Source organism: Cnephaeus nilssonii (genome assembly GCF_951640355.1).
Source record: "Cnephaeus nilssonii genome assembly, chromosome: X".
NCBI classification, from domain to species: Eukaryota; Metazoa; Chordata; class Mammalia; order Chiroptera; family Vespertilionidae; genus Cnephaeus; species Cnephaeus nilssonii.
This window is the reverse complement of record NC_137071.1, coordinates 116,644,515-116,662,902: the sequence shown is the minus strand read 5'-3', so window position 1 is coordinate 116,662,902 and position 18,388 is coordinate 116,644,515. Positions and strand designations below refer to the sequence as shown.

At 40.0% G+C, this 18,388-nt stretch overlaps 1 protein-coding gene across 1 annotated transcript in view; it reads left to right on the top strand.

Annotated features, from left to right (window-relative positions):
- Positions 1-18,388, top strand: part of GRIA3 (glutamate ionotropic receptor AMPA type subunit 3) — a 373,784-nt gene that overhangs the window by 220,925 nt on the left and 134,471 nt on the right. Inside the window, exon 5 of the mRNA XM_079764724.1 lies at positions 15,855-15,908. Within this exon, the coding sequence (XP_079620850.1) occupies positions 15,855-15,908 (54 nt within the window). The remainder of the gene's footprint in view (positions 1-15,854; positions 15,909-18,388) is intronic.

The following is an 18,388-nucleotide window of genomic DNA, read 5'->3' as shown; positions in this document are numbered from 1 at the left end:
CACAAACTTCCTTCAACAAACAGATTAAGGTGTCAAATGGTGGAAGCATTGCACAAACAGAAAATGCATTCTCAGAGGAATAATCAAGTAGTTCTAAGAAAAATTCTTATTCTCCACATCCCCACACGACACATTTCTTCCTCCCCCTTCCCAACTTGGAGACTCCATCATTCTGGGCTAAATCTGGGTCTCTAATACTCTACCTACCCATTCATGGTTCAATTTTGCACACAGCAATGGAGCTAATGAGTCAATGACAGATTTGGATCCAGAACCATCTGACTTCAAGATTCATGGCTCTTTCTAGTACACCTTTAATAAATACATATTTGTTCCAAGTTTTAAGGGTGATTCATATCACATCTATGAAGAGTTTTAGACTCTTACAAGTTTAAACACTATAAATTGTCATTTCAGGTGTGATGCTAGAGTTGTTGATCCCAATAAATACCTAAAAATGAGAAGGTGTGATTCTTGAGCCACTGCATTATCCCACCTATCCCCAACTGGGTGTGGCTGGAGACAACACATATTTGAGTGACTACCCACGTGTATGCCAGATATTGCCATTCCTATTTTTTTAATCTAATTAATAAGTTCACTGGCACTTCCAAGCCTTCTACTCACCACCCATATAGTTGTTCCAGTAGATCTTAGTAATAAATCCAGGATTATAGTGCTTTGCTCCCAAACTATTTTGCCAAATCTGCAGAGAAATGTCTAGAATATTTCCAAATATAAATAGGGTACTGTGAAAGGTCTTCTAGATGAGGAAATATAAGAAAAGGCACTGTGTATTGAAATGCATCATTTTATAGGAAGTTGGCTGGTGGAAAAGTTCAGGTGTTTTTAATATTTATTAATGGCTCTATGACCAAGAATTCTAGCTGATCAAAGCTGGTGGGCTTCTTGGGTAGGTAAGGATATGTAATTTGCCTTAGAATATGCTTTTATACGTTTACAGATTTGTCATTGTACCCAGTCCCAGGCATTATTTGCTACCTCCCAAACTCTGCCCATAATTTTGCTCCCTTACAAGACTCATGAACCTTTGAAAGTAGATGGAGATAGTCTTAAGATCTAAACCATAAGGCAAATTAACCTTATTTTATCAGGACAGGAAAACGTGCTCTGCGTTCTCTTCCCTAAAGACACAACTGCTTTAAGGCAATATTTCCCCCCACCCCTGGTGGCACACCAGAGAATTTTCAGTGGCATCTGGATGAATATATTTTATTTTCATATAGTTGTATTTATTTTACTGCATGTGATTTCATGGATATAGTTGCTTTGGATGTGGCTAAATTTAAGTAAAGAATTCCCCAACCAGCATAGCTCAGTGGTTGAGCATTGACCTATAAACCAGGAGGTCAGGGTTCAATTCCCGGTCAGGGCACATGCCCAAGTTGCGGGCTCCATCCCCAGTGTTATGTGATCCCATGTGAGGTGTGCAGGAGGCAGTCAATCAATGATTCTCTCTTATCATTAATATTTATATATCTCTCTCCCTCTCCTTCATCTCTGAAATCAATAAAAATATATTTTTAAAAAAGAATTATCTGTAAAGATAAATATTAAGTAAACAATAGTGTTCTGGTATGTGGCTAGGACATAAATCATTAAGGAAATTTGTGAAGAAATGAAATTTGAGAAATACTATTTTAAGGTGAATACAATTAAGCATTCCCACCAAGATCAACATGCATTCAAATGGTCCCTTATCCCTAGGAGCAAGAATAATCTGTTGCACTTTTAACTTGTAATATGTAGCAATGCAACAACTATGTAAGATGAATAGTGAAAGTGTTAACAACTCTACTCGAACAAACTAGACAACCTGGAGGAAATGGACACATTCCTAGAAAAATACAACCTTCCAAAACTCAATCGGGAAGATGCTAAAAATCTCAAAAGGCCAATAACTATGGAAGAAAATGAAGAAGTCATCAAAAAGCTTCCAGCAAACAAAAGCCGGGGGCCAGACAGCTTCACAGGGAGTTTTACCAAACATTCAAGGAAGAACTAAAACCTATCCTCTTCAGACTATTCCAAAAAATTCAAGAGGAAGGAACACTTCCAGGCTCCTTCTATGAAGCCAGCATCACCCTAATACCAAAACCAGATAAAGACAACACAATGAAAGAGAATTATATGCCAATATCCCTCATCAACATAGATGCCAAAATCCTCAACAAAATTCTAGCAAATCGGATCCAGAAGTACATCAGAAAGATTATACAACATGACCAAGTAGGATTTACCCGGGGATGCAAGGATGGTACAATATCCGCAAATCAATAAACGTGATACATCACATAAACAAATTGAGAGATAAAAATCACATAGTCAGATCAATAGACGCAGAAAAAGCATTTGACAAAATCCAATACCCTTTCTTGATAAAAACTCTCAGCAAGGTGGGAATAGAAGGATCATACCTCAACATAATAAAAGCCATATATGACAAACCCACAGCCAACATCATACTCAATGGACAAAAACTAAAACCATTTCCTATAAGAACAGGAACAAGACAGGGATGCCCACTCTCACCACTCCTGTTCAACATAGTTCTAGAAGTACTAGCCATTAAGATCAGACAAGAAGAAATAAAAGGCATCCAAATTGGAAAATAATAAGTAAAACTATCTTTATTTGCAAATGATATGATATTGTGCATAGAAAACCCTAAAGACTCCATCAAAAAATTATTAGACTTAATAAATGAATTCAGCAATGTAGCAGGAAACAAAATTAATGCCAAGAAATCTATGGCATTTCTATACACCAATAATGAACTTACAGAAAGAGAGAGTAAAAAAGCAATCCCATTTACCATTGCACCAAAAAAATTAAGATACCTAGGAATAAAGTTAACTAAGGAGGTAAAAGACATATACAAGGAAAACTACAGGACACTGAAAAAAGAGATAGAGGAAGACATAAACAGATGGAAGAACATACCATGTTCATAGATTGGTAGAATCAACATCATCAAAATGTCCATACTACCCAAAGCAATCTATAGATTCAATGCACTCCCCATTAAAATACCAATGGCATATTTCACAGACCTAGAAAGAACTTTCCAAAAATTCATCTGGAATAAAAAAAGACCCTGAATAGCTGCAGCAATCCTGAGAAAGAAGAACAAAGTAGGTGGGATCTCAATACCAGATATCAAGCTGTATTACAAAGCCACTGTTCTCAAAACAGCCTGGTACTGGCACAAGAACAGACATATAAATCAATGGAATAGAATAGAGAACCCAGAAATCTACCCAAGCCACTATACTCAATTAATATTCGACAAAGGAAGTATGAACATACAATGGAGTCAAGACAGTCTCTTCAATAAATGGTGTTGAGAAAATTGGACAGATACATGCAAAGAAATGAAACTAGACCACCAACTTACACCATACACAAAAAAATAAACTCAAAATGGATAAAGGACTTAAGCCATAAAAATACTAGAGGAATCCACAGGCAGCAAAATCTCAGACATATGCCGAAGCAATTTCTTCACTGATACTGCTCCTAGGGCAATGGAAACTGAAGAGAAAATAAACAAATGGGACTACATCAAAATAAAAAGCTTCTGCACAGCAAAAGAAACCATCAATAAAACAACAAGAAAGCCCACTGCATGGGAGAACATATTTGCCAATGTTATCACCAATAAGGGCTTAATCTCCAACATTTACAGGGAACTCATACAACTTAACAAAAGGAAGATAAACAACCCAATCAAAAAATGGGCAACGGACCTAATAGATATTTTTGGAAAGAAGACAGAAGGAAAGCCAAGAGGCATATGAAATCATGCTCAAAGTCAATAATCATCTAAGAGATGCAAATCAAAATGACAATGAGGTACCATCCCACACCTGTCAGAATGGCTATCATCAACATATCAACAAATGACAAGTGCTGGCAAGGATGCAGAGAAAAAGGAACCCTCATGCACTGCTGGTGGGAATGCAGACTGGTGCAGCCACTGTGGAGAACAGTATGGAGTTTCCTCAAAAAACTAAAAATGGAACTCCCATTTGACCCAGTGTTCCCACTTCTAGGAATATATCCCAAGAAACTAGAAACAGCAATTAGAAAGGATATATGCACCCCTATGTTCATAGCAGCACAATTTACAATAGCTAAGATTTGGAAACAGCCTAAGTGCCCATCAGCAGATGAGTGGATTAAAAAACTGTGGTACATCTACACAATGGAATACTACATAGCGGTAAAAAAGAAGTTCTTACCATTTGCAACAGCATGAATGGAACTGGAGAGCATTATGCTAATTGAAATAAGCCAGTCAGAGAAAGATAAATATCACATGATCTCACTCATTTATGTAATATAATGAACAACATAAACTGATGAACAAAAATAGACCCAGAGACAGAGAAACATTGATCAGACCATCAAACCTCAGAGGGAAGGTAGGGGAGAGTGGGGGTAGGGGGAGAGATCAACCAAAGAACTTGTATGCATGCATGTAAGCCTAACAAATGCACACAGACAACAGGGGGGTGAGGGTATGAGTGGGGGGCATGGGAGGGTAATGGGGAATAAGGACACATATGAAACACCTTAATCAATAAAGAAATTTTTTTAAAAAGTGTGAAGGAAATGCATTAAAATTTTGTCTTTAGCTAAAAAAAATAAGCTTAACTTATGGCCATTTATTGCCTCTTATTTGTACATTCTCTTTGCCTCTCCTGCTGTTTAGCATTAAATCTTCCACATATTTATTTCAGTCATAGTGTACTCAATATTAAAGTCTAAGAAAGGAAACTTCTCAAAGACATCTTCTTTGGTTAAATTCTTGTCCTCTAATCCTCACATCCTAGCATTTTATTTGATGTGTTATTCAATTGTCTTCTGTCTGCATAAGCTTCCTCTGTAGATAGCATAAGCATGGACAAAATTTCTTGGTTATCCTCCCATTTTCCTTCTTTATGAAAAGTTTCAGCCATTATTTCCCTATCTGTACCACCCCCACCCCCACTGACATTGGGTTGACTTGGATACAGGTGATTGGCTCTTCTCTGCCTTACTAATTCAGCACATTTTTTCAAGTCAGATGATTGCAATATGAAGCACTGTCATTCAATTATAGGAGAGCATGTGTGTGTAAATTAAGACTATTAGAAAAATAATTCTAATGGAAGTGACTTCTGAGGCAGTATATGTTTACGAAGACCAAATCAATTTAGTACTTCAGATTTTCATTCAAGAAAATGAATGCCTTTTATCAAACCTGATGGGAGATTTCTTCTGGGAAATATGGCATATTCTAAGGCTGATTTCTGTAGCATAGCACCATTTAACACCCAACACGGTTAAAATTAGATAAGTTGCCATAGGACAACAGTATGTCTTCTTAACTGAAGAAGCAGTAAAGGGAGGGGCTTTAAAATGTCATCTTGGAACATAAGGAATGTGGTCTAATAGCTTTTTCTTAAAGAGAAAATGCCTGTTCAACAGGTAAATCTGGTGAACAAAAACCAGAAACCTCCTTTATTTCTCTCCCCAGCCCCCCAAACATTCTTAGGTCCTAAATCAACAAGTAGCAGATTAAGATGAACAGTAAGGCATGTTCTGTACTCAAAGCAAGATCAATCTTTATACATAGATCCTTTTTTTTTTTTTTTTGGCACTGATGTAGAAAATTCAAACCTGGAGGTACTTTGGTCTGCAAATAACCTAATCTGCATACCAGATGGATCAAAGGGGAAAAAACACAGACACTTTTCCACACACACGCATATATATTTTTAATGTGAGCATAGAGAAACAGATGCTTCTACTCCCAAGGGGTCTGTGGGCCTCTCTCATGTAGTCGTGTGGAGCAATTTAACTTCAAGTTTCTAAAATTATGAAAATGTCTAGATAAGCATTAAATTGAAAAAGAAAGGGCCTCTTACATAGAAAACCAAATGAACATTTTCGGAATTATTTTTAATTCTTCAGTGACACTCAGGCCCCAATTTCACAGATCAGTGTATGGGGGAATCAATAAAGGGAAGTATTCCCAAATGTGTAGACTATGATTCACTGGCTTCTTTTTTTAAAATGTACTTTTATTGATTTCAGAAATGAAGGGAGGGAGAGAGAGAGAGAAAGAGAGAGAGAGAGAGAGAGAGAGAGAGAGAGAGAGAGAAACATCAATGACGAGAGAGAATCACTGATCAGCTGCCTCCTGCACAACCCCTACTGGGAATCAAGTCCACAACCTGGGCATGTGCCCTGATTTGGAATCGAATAGTGACCTCCTGGTTCATAGGTCAACAGTGCTCAACCACTGGGTCACAACAGCCAGGCTCACTGGCTTATTTAAGAAATAATTTAGATGAGAAGATGGTGGCATAAGCAAATGCCTGTACTTGCTGCCTCCCACAACCACATCAAAATTACAACTAAAATACAGAACAACCATCATCCAGAACTTCCGGAAGCTGGCTGAATGGAATTCCTACAACTAGAGAGGTAAAAAAGAAAGCACACTGAGGCTGGTAGTAGGTGCGGAGGCATGGTATGGGCTGGTGTGGCCCCCATGTGTGTCGCTTTTTTAATCAGGCGGGAGATCGCCGCTGCGGAGATCACCTCCCTGGAGGCTGCCCGGAGGAGCAAGGGGTCCCAGTCCCACACCAGACCCACAGCCCAGGGTCCCAGAGCTGGGAAAAGAAGTCCTTATGGGCAGTAAGAACTACAGGCTGTAAAAACCAGTGCAGATTGGGGCTCAGTGACACAAAGGCTGCTGGAGACCCAGCTGCTCCTCTTAAAAGGCAAGCACCATGAACTGAACTTACAAGCTCCTGCTTCCTCTGAGCTCCAGTGCTGGGCAAGGCTCTGGGGGACCCAGACACATGTGAGGAGAAACTGGATTGTCTGGCATTGGGGCAGGAACTGGGGGCAGTTTTCTTCCAGAGGTGCTCACAGTGGTCATTGTTCCTATGCTGGGACCTCCGCAGTTGCAGGGCTGACTGGCAGCCATTTCTGTTTGCTCCACCCTGGTGATTCCCTGACACCCCGACCCCACCCAATTTACAACCCCACCCAAGCTGTGCCAGCTTTTGCATATGAATGGCCTGTCCTTTCTCAGGCTAAAACCTGTTAAACAAGCTGCAGCTGGGTCAGGGAGCCCCAAACCTATCATTAAAAGGCCCAAGACTAGGCACCAGCACCAGCCTGCCTTGCTTCACAGCTGGGTCTCATCTGGGCACTTTCAAACCCAATAGAGGAGGAATCTGCAGATCTCTCTGTAGCTCCTGTTGGGTGGTCCCAGGCAGTGGCTGAATTGCACCTCCCTGGAGACCCAAGAGCCAGTGTAGCCAGTGGTCAGTGTCAGACCATACCAGATTACAACTCTACACATCCATAAGCTACACAGTCAAGGGGAAGATTCAGTGAGCACCAAAGTCCCATGAAGCAAGTCCTGCTCCAGAGGGGAGTCTCTTGCATAGCAGCTCTCCCACTGTAGTCACAGCTGATCCTCACAGTCAATTGGCCTGGAGGTCAGTTCATCCCAGTGACACCAACAGCAATCAAGGCTCAACTACAACAAGACTGTGCACACAGCCCACAAAGGGGTGCACCTAGAGTGTCCACCTCAGGTGATTGTAGAGGCTGAGCCACTGGGCCCTATAAGACACCTACTACACAAGGCCACTCTATCAACTTAAGGAGACTTAGCAGCTCTACCCAATACAGAGAAACAAACACAGGGAAGCAGCCAAAATGTGGAGACAAAGAAACATGTCACAAATGAAAGAAATGGAAGAAAGCAAACTACTGGATATAGAGTTCAAAACCACAGTTATAAGGTTACTCAAGAATTTTCTAGAAACCTCCAAGGGACTTAGTGAAACTTTCAAAGATCTTAGTGAGAATGCCAAAAAAAAAAAAAAATGGAAAAGGACCAGTCAGAAATGAAGCATACACTGACTGAAATAAAGAATAATATACAGGGATTCAACAGTAGAGTAGAGTAGAGGATCCCAAGAATCAAATCAAAATATGAGGAAGCAAAAAGTACCCAACCAGAAGAGCAAAAAGAAAAAGAATCCAAAAATATGAAGATAGTATAAGGAGCCTCTGGGACAACTTCAAGCATACCAACATCCGAATTATGGTGGTGCCAGAAGGAGAGAGAGAGCAAGATATTGAAAACGTATTTGAAGAAATAATGACAGAAAACTTCCCCTACCTGGTGAAAGAAATGGACTTACAAGTCCAGGAAGCACAAAGAACCCCAATCAAGAAGAACCCAAGAAGGACCACACCAAGACACATCATAATTAAAATGCCAAGGGCAAAAGACAAGGAGAGAATCTTAAAAGCAACAAGATAAAAGTAGTTAGTTACCTACAAGAAGTGCCCATACGACCATCAGCTGATTTCTCAACAGAAACTATGAAGGCCAGAAGGAATTGGCAAGAAATATTCAAAGTAATGAATACCAAGAACCTACAACCAAATTACTCTACCCAGAAAAGCTATCATTTAGAATTGAAGGTCAGATAAAGAGCTTCACAGACAAGAAATGGCTAAAGGAGTTCATCACCACCAAACTAGTATTACATGAAATGCTGAATGGTATTTTTTAAGAAGAAGAAGAGAGAGAAAAAGATAAAGATAAAAAATATGAACAACAAGGTGACAACAAGCACATATCTATCAACAATTGAATCTAAAAAAACAAATTAATAAGAAATCTAAGGAACAGAATAAACTGGTGAATATAATAGAATTAGGGTCATGGAAATGCAACAGACTGTCAATTCTAAGAGGGAAAGGGGTGGAGAGGGGCTGGAAGACATTAGACAAAGATCTTATATGCATGTATGCATTAACTATGGACACAAACAATAGGATGGCGAGGGCCTGGGGCAGGGTGGAAACCGGCAGGGAGCTATGGTGGGGAGGGGGGAGGAGAGGGACATCTGTAATAATCTCAACAATAAAGATTTTTTAAAAAACGAGGCTCAATAAATTTAAAAAGATTAAAATAATACAGGGTAAATCTGATCAAAACAATGAAATTAGAGCTACACGAGAGAAAATGCTGGAAAATGAGAAATATTTGGCAACTAAACAGCAGACTTTTAATATATTTGAGTTGGGTCATTTTTTCTGAGCAGGATGCGAGGATGGTTTCTTTCCCGGGTTCTTGTCCAGGTGGATTCAAAGAATGAAGCCATGGACAAAAGGTGGTAGATGAAAAGGGTGGAAATTTATTAGAAACAAGTACAGACTCACGCATAGGGAGTGGGGTCCCAAAGGGGGTGACCCACTAAGCCCCTGGTTTCTAAGGTGTATAAAGGCTGCAGTTCTTTGTTTCTTCATACTGCCTTCCAATTGGTAGAATAAATATCAGCTTCAAAGCCCAAAACTCGCGTGGTGCCCTCCTTTTCTCTCCCCCTTCAGTGGTAGAATTCTCAATCTCCTGTGAAAATCTGTTTTCCTCTTTCTCCCATTTGTCAACATTTCTCTATCCTCTGAAAGTTTGTTTCCTTTTTCTCCCCATAACCTGTGGCTTTTCCCTATCTTCTGTGATGGATGTCTTCCTCTCCCCTTATCCTGTGGCACCTCTTTTTTTTCTTCTCTGAGAATGTACTAGTATGTCTTTTGGTAGCTCTAAGCCCTCACCTATGGGTTCCAAGCCTTTCTCCCCAATGGACCCTCTTTATATCTAAAACTCCCTAAACCTGCCTATTTTACCCCTAAAATTCCTTTCATATTTTTATTTATCTTTTGAGAGAGAAGAAATGAGAGGGATAGAGAGATAGAAACACCTCCTACTAAGGATCAGCCCACAATCCAGGCATGTTCCCTGACCAGGAATTGAACCAGTGGTCTCTTGGTTTGTGGGTCGATGCTCAGCCAATGAGCCACACTGGCCAGGTGAAACAGCAGACTTTTTAAAAATAATCCATGGTCAAAGAAGAAGTTGCAAGGAAATTTTAAAATATTTTGAACTGAATGAAAATGAAAGTAAAACATATAAAAATTTATGGGATGCAGCTAAAGAAGTGTTTATAGGGAAATGTACAGTTTGAAACTCCCCCTATCAGAAAAAAAAGTAAAAGTTTCATAACAATAAGCTCAGTTTCCACCTTAAGAAAACAGGACTAAAGGAAGCTTGGGGGAGAGGGTGATGAAAATGTTCTAAAACTGGATTGTGGTGACTTTTGTATGACTAAAAATTTGCTAAAAATCATGAATTGTACGTCTAAACTTTTTATGCTATGTAAACTATAGCCCAATAAAGCTGTAAAGCGGGGGGGGGGGGGAACGAAATAATTTAATGTTCTCCTATATGCACAACTCAGTGTGTTAGTAGCAGAGCTTTTTTCTTCTGCAAAGGAAACTGTTGTTTAAGTTTCAGTGAATGAGTTTTGTGGCATTTTTTTCTTTCAGGTCCTATTTGTGAAGATAAAAATAAATTTATTTAAAACAATGAATTTTATCTACATTTCACACATTTTCCCCTTATTGCATTTATCATATCTGCCATCATAACAAGCCATCCATCATCTCCAACAAACCTTACAAAGGTACAGTGAATACAGTATATGGGTTGGGGAACTTGGTATTTCCTTCTTAAATTTCACAGTAGACTATTAAAGAGCTTTTATACTTGAAGTTCTGAAACTAATTCAGAAAAAGCTACTATAATTACTATAAAAGCAAAGTTGAACATTATCTTGGTTACCCGAGTCATTAAATAACTGAAGGTAAATTTATGCTTTGTTCATCTGTAACAGATAGAAAAAAATAAAGATTTAACACTAACTGAAAAAAAAAACTTTCTTTTTGTGCACCATATAATGCACAAGCCATCTATCCCATCCTTACTCCCACACGCTCTATGCCAAAAAATTCAAAAAAGGGCAAGACCAAGAGTAAAACATGACACTCTTTGCAGTGAGGCCTCACTTAGTTCATATCAGTAGGATCATGGCTGCCCCAAGATAATCCTCTCTAATAAAATGGTAATATGCAAATTAACCATCACTCCGCTACATAAAGCCAAGCCACGCCCACCAGCCAATCAGGGCAAGTATGCAAATTAACCCCAATCCAAGATGGCTACAGCCACAGAGAGCAAGGTTTCCCAGGTAACAGAGGAAGCCAAACTTTCCATAGCCGTTGCAGGCCTTAGCCTCCACTCAAGCTACAAAGTTTCAATTATAGAAGGTAAACAAATTCAAACAAATGGCAGAATGGAGCTTGAGAGAGCAGGCCAGGGTTGCCGGCGGCAACAGGGGAAGCAAAGCTTTCCGCACACCCTGGCCGGGCCCACCGGCTTAAGGCAACAAAGTTTCAATTGTAGAAGGTGAATTAACTGCCACAGAAATGGCTGCCGCCCCGGAGGGAACAGCAGGCTTGGCTCCACTCCAGGCTACAAAGTTTCAATTGTAGAAGGAAAATAAATTCCAGATACCAGGGCCTCCTCTTGGGTTGCCAGGGGGCGTGGCCGGCCTGCAAACCACCACAGGCCCCTCGCTCAGGCCGCCCCACGCCCCAAGGGAACCCCACCCTGATCCGGGACATCCTTCAGGGCAAACCAGCTGGCCCCCACCCTTGTACCAGGCCTCTATCCTATCTAATAAAAGAGTAATATACAGATTGATCATCACTGCAACACACAATATAGCTGCCTCCATGTGGTCAAAGATCCTGCCCCCATGTGGACACAAGATGGCCACTACAAGATGGCCAGCAGGAGAGGGCAGTTGTGAGGGACCAGGCCTGCAAGGGAGGGCAGTTGAGAGGGACCAGGTTTGCAAGGGAGGGCAGTTGGAGGTGATCAACCCTGCAGGAGAGGGCAGTTAGGGGTGACCAGGCTGGCAGAGGAGGGAAATTGGGGGCAAACAGGCTGGCAGGGGAGCAGTTAAGCATCAACCAGGCTGGCAGCGGAGTGGTTAGGGGGTGATCAGGCTGGCAGGCAGAAGCGGTTAGGGGCAATCAGGAAGGCAGGCAGGCAAGCAGTTGGGAGCCAGCTGTCCTGGATTGTGAGAGGGATGTCCCAGATTGGAGAGGGTACAGGCTGGGCTGAGGGACAACCCCCCGCTGTGCACGAATTTCGTGCACCGGGCTTCTAGTTGAAGTATAATCTCTTAAGTATTAAGACTTTGAGCATTTTTTATGGAAAACTTCCCTAAAACATATGATACATATCCCTGGGTTTTTCCAGCAGAAATTACTGAATGCAGTAATCTATACTCTGATGGCTCAGACATTCACAGCAAACATCCCTGATTATACTGTGCAGTAGTACAATATTGTCTGCTTTTTAAAAATCCCCTCCTTCTCCTTTAAGTCAGTCTGTCACTTCCTCTGCTGCTAATGTAGCTCTTTCTAATATCCCCCCTCCATCCATGCACAACCCTTCTAATTTCCAGCTTTTCACTTACTGTGAACTGAAAAAAAAAACAGGATTGGTAATAACTGTATGTTAAATAAGAGTTAAGAAAGCACTGAAAATAAGGATGAGGAAATAATTACAGCCTTCAAGGCAGCAGCTTTGTGATACCTAAAGGTTTCTATCTTAAGATAACTTTCCCATCTCTTTTAGTTGAAACTAAGTTTTGAAGGGGTGATGTTGTTAGAGAGCTACCTTCAAATAAGGGAGTTTGTTCTGAACAGACCATCTAGGCATGGACTAAAGCAAATATTCCAATGGCTTCTTTTTCTGAACCTAAAAAAAAAAAATCTTCGTGAATGACTCCTTCCCACAGTTATTTAACGTCACATAATTACACAATTCACATCCCAAATTCCTTTCTGGATGTTATTCACTTTAATCTTGACAACACTTCTGAGATAGGAAGGGCCAAGCTCATTGTCCCAGACTACAGATAAGGAAATGGAAGATGGAGAAAGGTGAATGAATTGCCCACAGTCATACAGTAAGTACATCACAAGGTTGGGTTCATCGGCTCTCATTCAGGGCTCTTCTCACAACAGTAAGGTTTTCCATTACTTTCTTTCACCTTTCCCATGTTCAAAAGGCCACTAAGCCCTGCATTTGGTGAGAAACACTTACTCTGTTTCCTTTGGGCTTGCTTCTTTATTTTTTTCTAGGCTCTGCCATATGTCTTTACAAATCAGCTCATTTTTCTGGCAGAACTCAAAACTCTCTGATTTTATTATGTTGATGATTGTCAGTGAGTTAAAAATTCAACAAATGTATAGTCCCAACTTGCCATCAAAAGTTAACAAATGTCACCAGTAAGGATGTTTCTCACAAGCGGACACTGAAGAATACATCCCAGAAGATTCATAACAGCTCATTTTGTTTCATGGCAGCATGAAAAATCACCTCCTCAAGACATTCATTAACCTTTTATTTTCTCCATAAATAATCAGTCAGAAATGTGGCTCATATTTTAAGTTAATCAAAAACAGCACTTTTACTCATGTAATCTCTCTCTCTCTCTCTCTCTCTCTCTCTCTCTCTCTCTCTCTCTCTCTCTCTCTCCCCTTGAAATGACTTAAGGTCTAATGCCAGCATGATATCTGAATATATGATTCCACTTCTGGGCTAGTTTAAACCTCATCTCCTCCAGGAAAAGCCTTTCCTATCCATCCCAGCAGGTCTCAGACACCCCTTCTCTCAGAACCTAGAGCAGTTATTAGTATTTGAAATTTAGCACATATTAAGAAACCATGTAATGTACTGCCAGAAATATGGGTTCTAGATTCAGACAGACCCAGGTTCTAATTCCAGATTTACTACTTCCTAGTTGTGTGGCCTCGGGCAAATCACATAAACTCTCTTTAGTTGAGATTCCTCATCTGTAAAATGAAACTAATGATACTTAATCTCTTAAATTGTTCTAGGGATTAAAATCACATAAAGCACCTAGCACAGTGCCTGGCATATATTAGATACGCAATTAAGGACAGTGGTTTTTATTATTATTACTAGAGGCCCAGTGCACGAAATTCATGCACGGGTGCAATCCCTAGGCCTGACTGGTGATCAAAGTGTGAGCGTCTGGATGGAAGGGTAGGCCCCAGTTGACCTCTGGGTCCTGGGTAGCACCTGGGCCCCTGGGCCCCCACACGCCCCCCTCTGCCTAAGTCACGGCCCCTGAGTCCCCATGTGGAGATGTGGTGAGCACGGCTTCTGGGCCACCCAGCAGTACCACACCAGGAGCCGGGCAGGCAGCATGGTCTCTCCCAGCCAGCCTTGCAGACTGGCTCCTGCGTGAACTCACAGGGAGACCAACCACCCCTGCGGCTGCAACCTGGCTCACCCAAATGAGGCCACGCAGGTGCAGGGCGGGCACCCGGCGCAAGAGCCCTAGCGTCCCAGGGAAGGTTAGCAGGGGAAGTGAGAGCGAGCACAGTGGACACCCCGCATTCTCACCGCACCTCCATCCCCATCACCCCCACCTCCAGATAGCCGACAAGAGGTCGCAGCACGTCAATGACACCCCCCATGTTCCACACCGCCCTCTGGTGGTCAGCACACGTCACAGCTAGCGGTTGAACTCCCAGTTGAACGACCACCCAAGGGGACAATTTGCATATTAGGCTTTTGTTATATAAGATAAGATAATGGCCTTTATATATAGTTCTGGTTTGGTCTGTGTGCAATTAATTGTCTTCACAAGTTGTTTTTAAACCCCTTGACAGCTATGTCCACAATAGAACTTGTCATGAAGCTTAAGCTTAATGGCCTTTTACTTGGATGGGTTCTTTCCAAGCCCTTATTGAGAACATTGTATTTGTAATTTTGTATTATTTTTCTTAAAGAGGTATTAACATCAGTTCTATATAAAACCTGGTTCCACCTCTGGTTGTATCTTTAACCTTGATGTTACCCCCCTCCTCATTCCCACTACCTGCACTCAGCAAAGTATTTTGCACATAGTTAGTACTGAATAAAATGTCAGGTATTTAGTCAAAACTGCCAACCAATATATTTGGTTGAAAAATATTCAATCCACTTACATATTTTGAGAAAATAAAAATGCACTTGATAAATTGTAAGGCTATTATTAATACATTGTTACTCATGAAAATTATGATAACAATGATGACCTTAAGGCTGGGTTTCTCGACCTCAACCCTACTGACATTTTTTGCTAGATAAATTATTTTTTTGGGGGGGGAGGGGGCTGTCCTGTGCACTGTAGAATGTCCAGAAATATCCCTTGTCTCTACTTACTGGATGCTAGTTACCCCTCTCAAATGTGACAACTAAAAATGTCTCTAGGCATTGCCAAATGTCCCCAAGGGGAAAATTCTCTTCCCCACTGTCCTAAGGCATTGCATGCAGCACCAAAAGATGTACAGATGGCCACAAGCTTTTGGTATTAAAACAAGAGAAAAGAAAGTGTTTTCAATAAGCAAAAGTGACCTCGATTAACCTGAAAATCCCATTAACCCCATTCTTTGACTGTTCTATTCCCTACGTATTCCAGATAACAAAAAAAAAAGTACTGTACATTCTATTTTCTAATTTGTATGCAAAGTTCAGCCCATTTGCCATCTCAACAGCTAAATACAGAAATCCAGTTCATTGGTAGGGAGGGGATCATCAGCTTCATTGCTTTTGTCATCTATTTTAAGTGACAATGATGCTACTGACCTGGAAATTTAGAGAGCTTTTTTCCCTTGTTGTTGACATTTTTAACTTTGATATTAGCAATTCTCCCTGTATTCTTTGCCTGAAAGTGAAATCTGGTCCAATTAACTGTGACTATACTGTATAAAAACCTAACACTCTGTTGATCATTTAAAATTAATTTGTTCTAACCATCCCATTGATTGCGCAATTGAAAATGTCTTTCTTGAATAAACAATATTCTTTATTGTTTCTGCAGGTTGTGATCCTGGGGAAACATTCAAGAGGTTATCACTACATGCTTGCTAACCTGGTAAGAACAAGCAGAATTTAAGTTTCCCAGGGCAATATATTATCTTTAGTTTGTGTCACCCATAATCATCCCAAAAAAGAAATACATGAAGTACCTAATTTATTCTCTAGACATTTGGAGAAATAAGTCAGTAAATACCAAAACTTGAATATAATATCCTTATTTTCAATTATGCTGTCTCTGTTTTAGCTGCAAGCTTATATTCTCTCCTCATTTACAAAATAATAATTTGATATGATTCTTCACTGATTATTCTTAGATTCAATATTTATTTGAAATGTAAATCATTCTACACAGGTTTGAAATGTAAAACAAGGCATGGGGAACACAGGAAACTCTTTCCCCAATTAACCCAAGTGTCCATGCACATCAGTAATGAATGGATTTGTCTTTTTCAGAAGTAGACTACTACCAAATATTTTCAAACCAGATGCTAGAAATAGGTTTAAACATAGAACATTAAGTGTACAGCCATAATTCTGCTTATAATAAACATAACTTGAATCTTTACCTTCAAACTTCCCATGCCTTTAAAATTTGTGACATTATAGAAACTAGTATTTTATTAAGGTTAGGTTCTAGCTTTTCTTTCTCTAAAAGGACAATTGGTTTAGGAATTAACAAAATAGCTTCTAAATCAGTAATATCTGTTTGATAGAGGTTCTGTACAATACTATTTCCATGGAACAAAAGAGGAACATTAAAGTATCACTATGATACTAGGAATCTACTAAATTATAACATAACCCCAATTTTGTTTCATTAGCACAATAAAATTATAATCATTACAAAGCTCTTGAAACAAAAGAATGACAAGAAAGGTGAAAGATTATTGTAATTATATTCTTAGATTTCTTAGATCAGAGAAAAATCTTATTTTGTTTTAATAATAAATATTTTAAAATGAGAAAGGAAATGCTACTTAAATATTTTTCTTAGGAAGTGTGTGCACTCAAACACTTTATAAAATGAAGATTAGAACTATTGGTTTTAAAAGGAGTACACATCTTCTCCAATAAATTGTTCAAAGTGGACCATTTCAGTCCATTTTGGGGATAAATGAATTGACTCCGTTAGGAGGACAAATCTTGATTTTTAATTTACATCTGAATACATTCCATTTGTTTTTTAGACAAACAATAAGTAAAGGATGTTTGTTGACTAATTGGAGATTAAGCCAGGATTTGGCAGGAAACACAGGGGTCACAGCAAGGCACCTGAGGCGGTTATTGATGGGTTTTCACCATTTCTTCCTCACCAATAAGTATTTCGCTTTTCTTCCTATCTTCCTTCCTCCCTCTTTCTACCTTTTTCTTCTCCTCTGCCTTCTAAGTCCTAGGGTTCACCTATCACTGACAGCAAATCATATGACTTTAGGTAGTATACACACAAACTTTTTTTTTATTATAGTGGTATTGTATTTATTTAATATGTATTAGAAAAATATAAAACTAGCACATCAAAATCCAAATTTTATGGATATTATTACTTCAAAGAAAGCTAAAGTAGAAATTTAATGACAAGTGAAATAATATGTCACACAAATAATAACATGGGGGATAAACATAACAAGATCTGTGTTGGGGGTTTCATACATGATTGTGGTGGTACTTGAACCACTGAACTTTGGGAAAGCATTGAATTGGGGGTCAGAAAGTTTGGGTTGTTATACTGATTTGCTAATAGCTAGCTATGGTATCATGGGTAAGTCACTTCACCTCTGTGGACCTCAGATTCCTTACTGTAGAATTCAGATGGGAATGGGGAGTTATTGGTATATTGGTTGGGTCCTTTGGAAACAGATGCTAAGATATAATTAGAAGTGCAAAACATTTATTGAGAGTAATACCTGTGGGGGTAAAAAGGGATAGGGACACAAGTAGGCAGGGAGAGCTTCAGACCATAATACAAGTCTGATATCAGCAAAGGAGGGGGAAAGGAAAGGAATTTTGATAAGAGCTTCAGACTGTGGTAAAGGTCTGAGAAAGTATTGGCCAGCACAACTGGTAGCTCCTGTGCATAGAGGAACCCCATGCTGATCCCAAATGGCAAGCCATTGTACCCCCCACTTTGCTCCACCATTGGCTGGCAGCTGCCCAGGAAGCACACACCTCCCACTTGATAGCTGAGGCAGAGCCTGAAGGCACATGAGTCTGTCTTCTAACTCAAGTCCTTGAGGCAGGTTCTGTCTTAAAGGGCAATCTGAGTCAGGCACATCAATGGCTGAGTCAGTTGGTCTGATGACCAGGTGATCCATAAGGACTTTTCCCATTCTATAATTCTAACTAGGCCTCCCTAATCCTACTGACAATCCTTCAAGTGAGCTCTGATTTCAACTTTGAGACCCAGATATGACAGAAATGTAAGCCTGTGTAGTGACAGAATGGCAAGAGAGAATCATTAGGACAGATTGGGGAAAAGAATGGTAAACTTAATGCCTAACACAGAACTGAGAATTATGAAACCTTGGGAGGATGCCT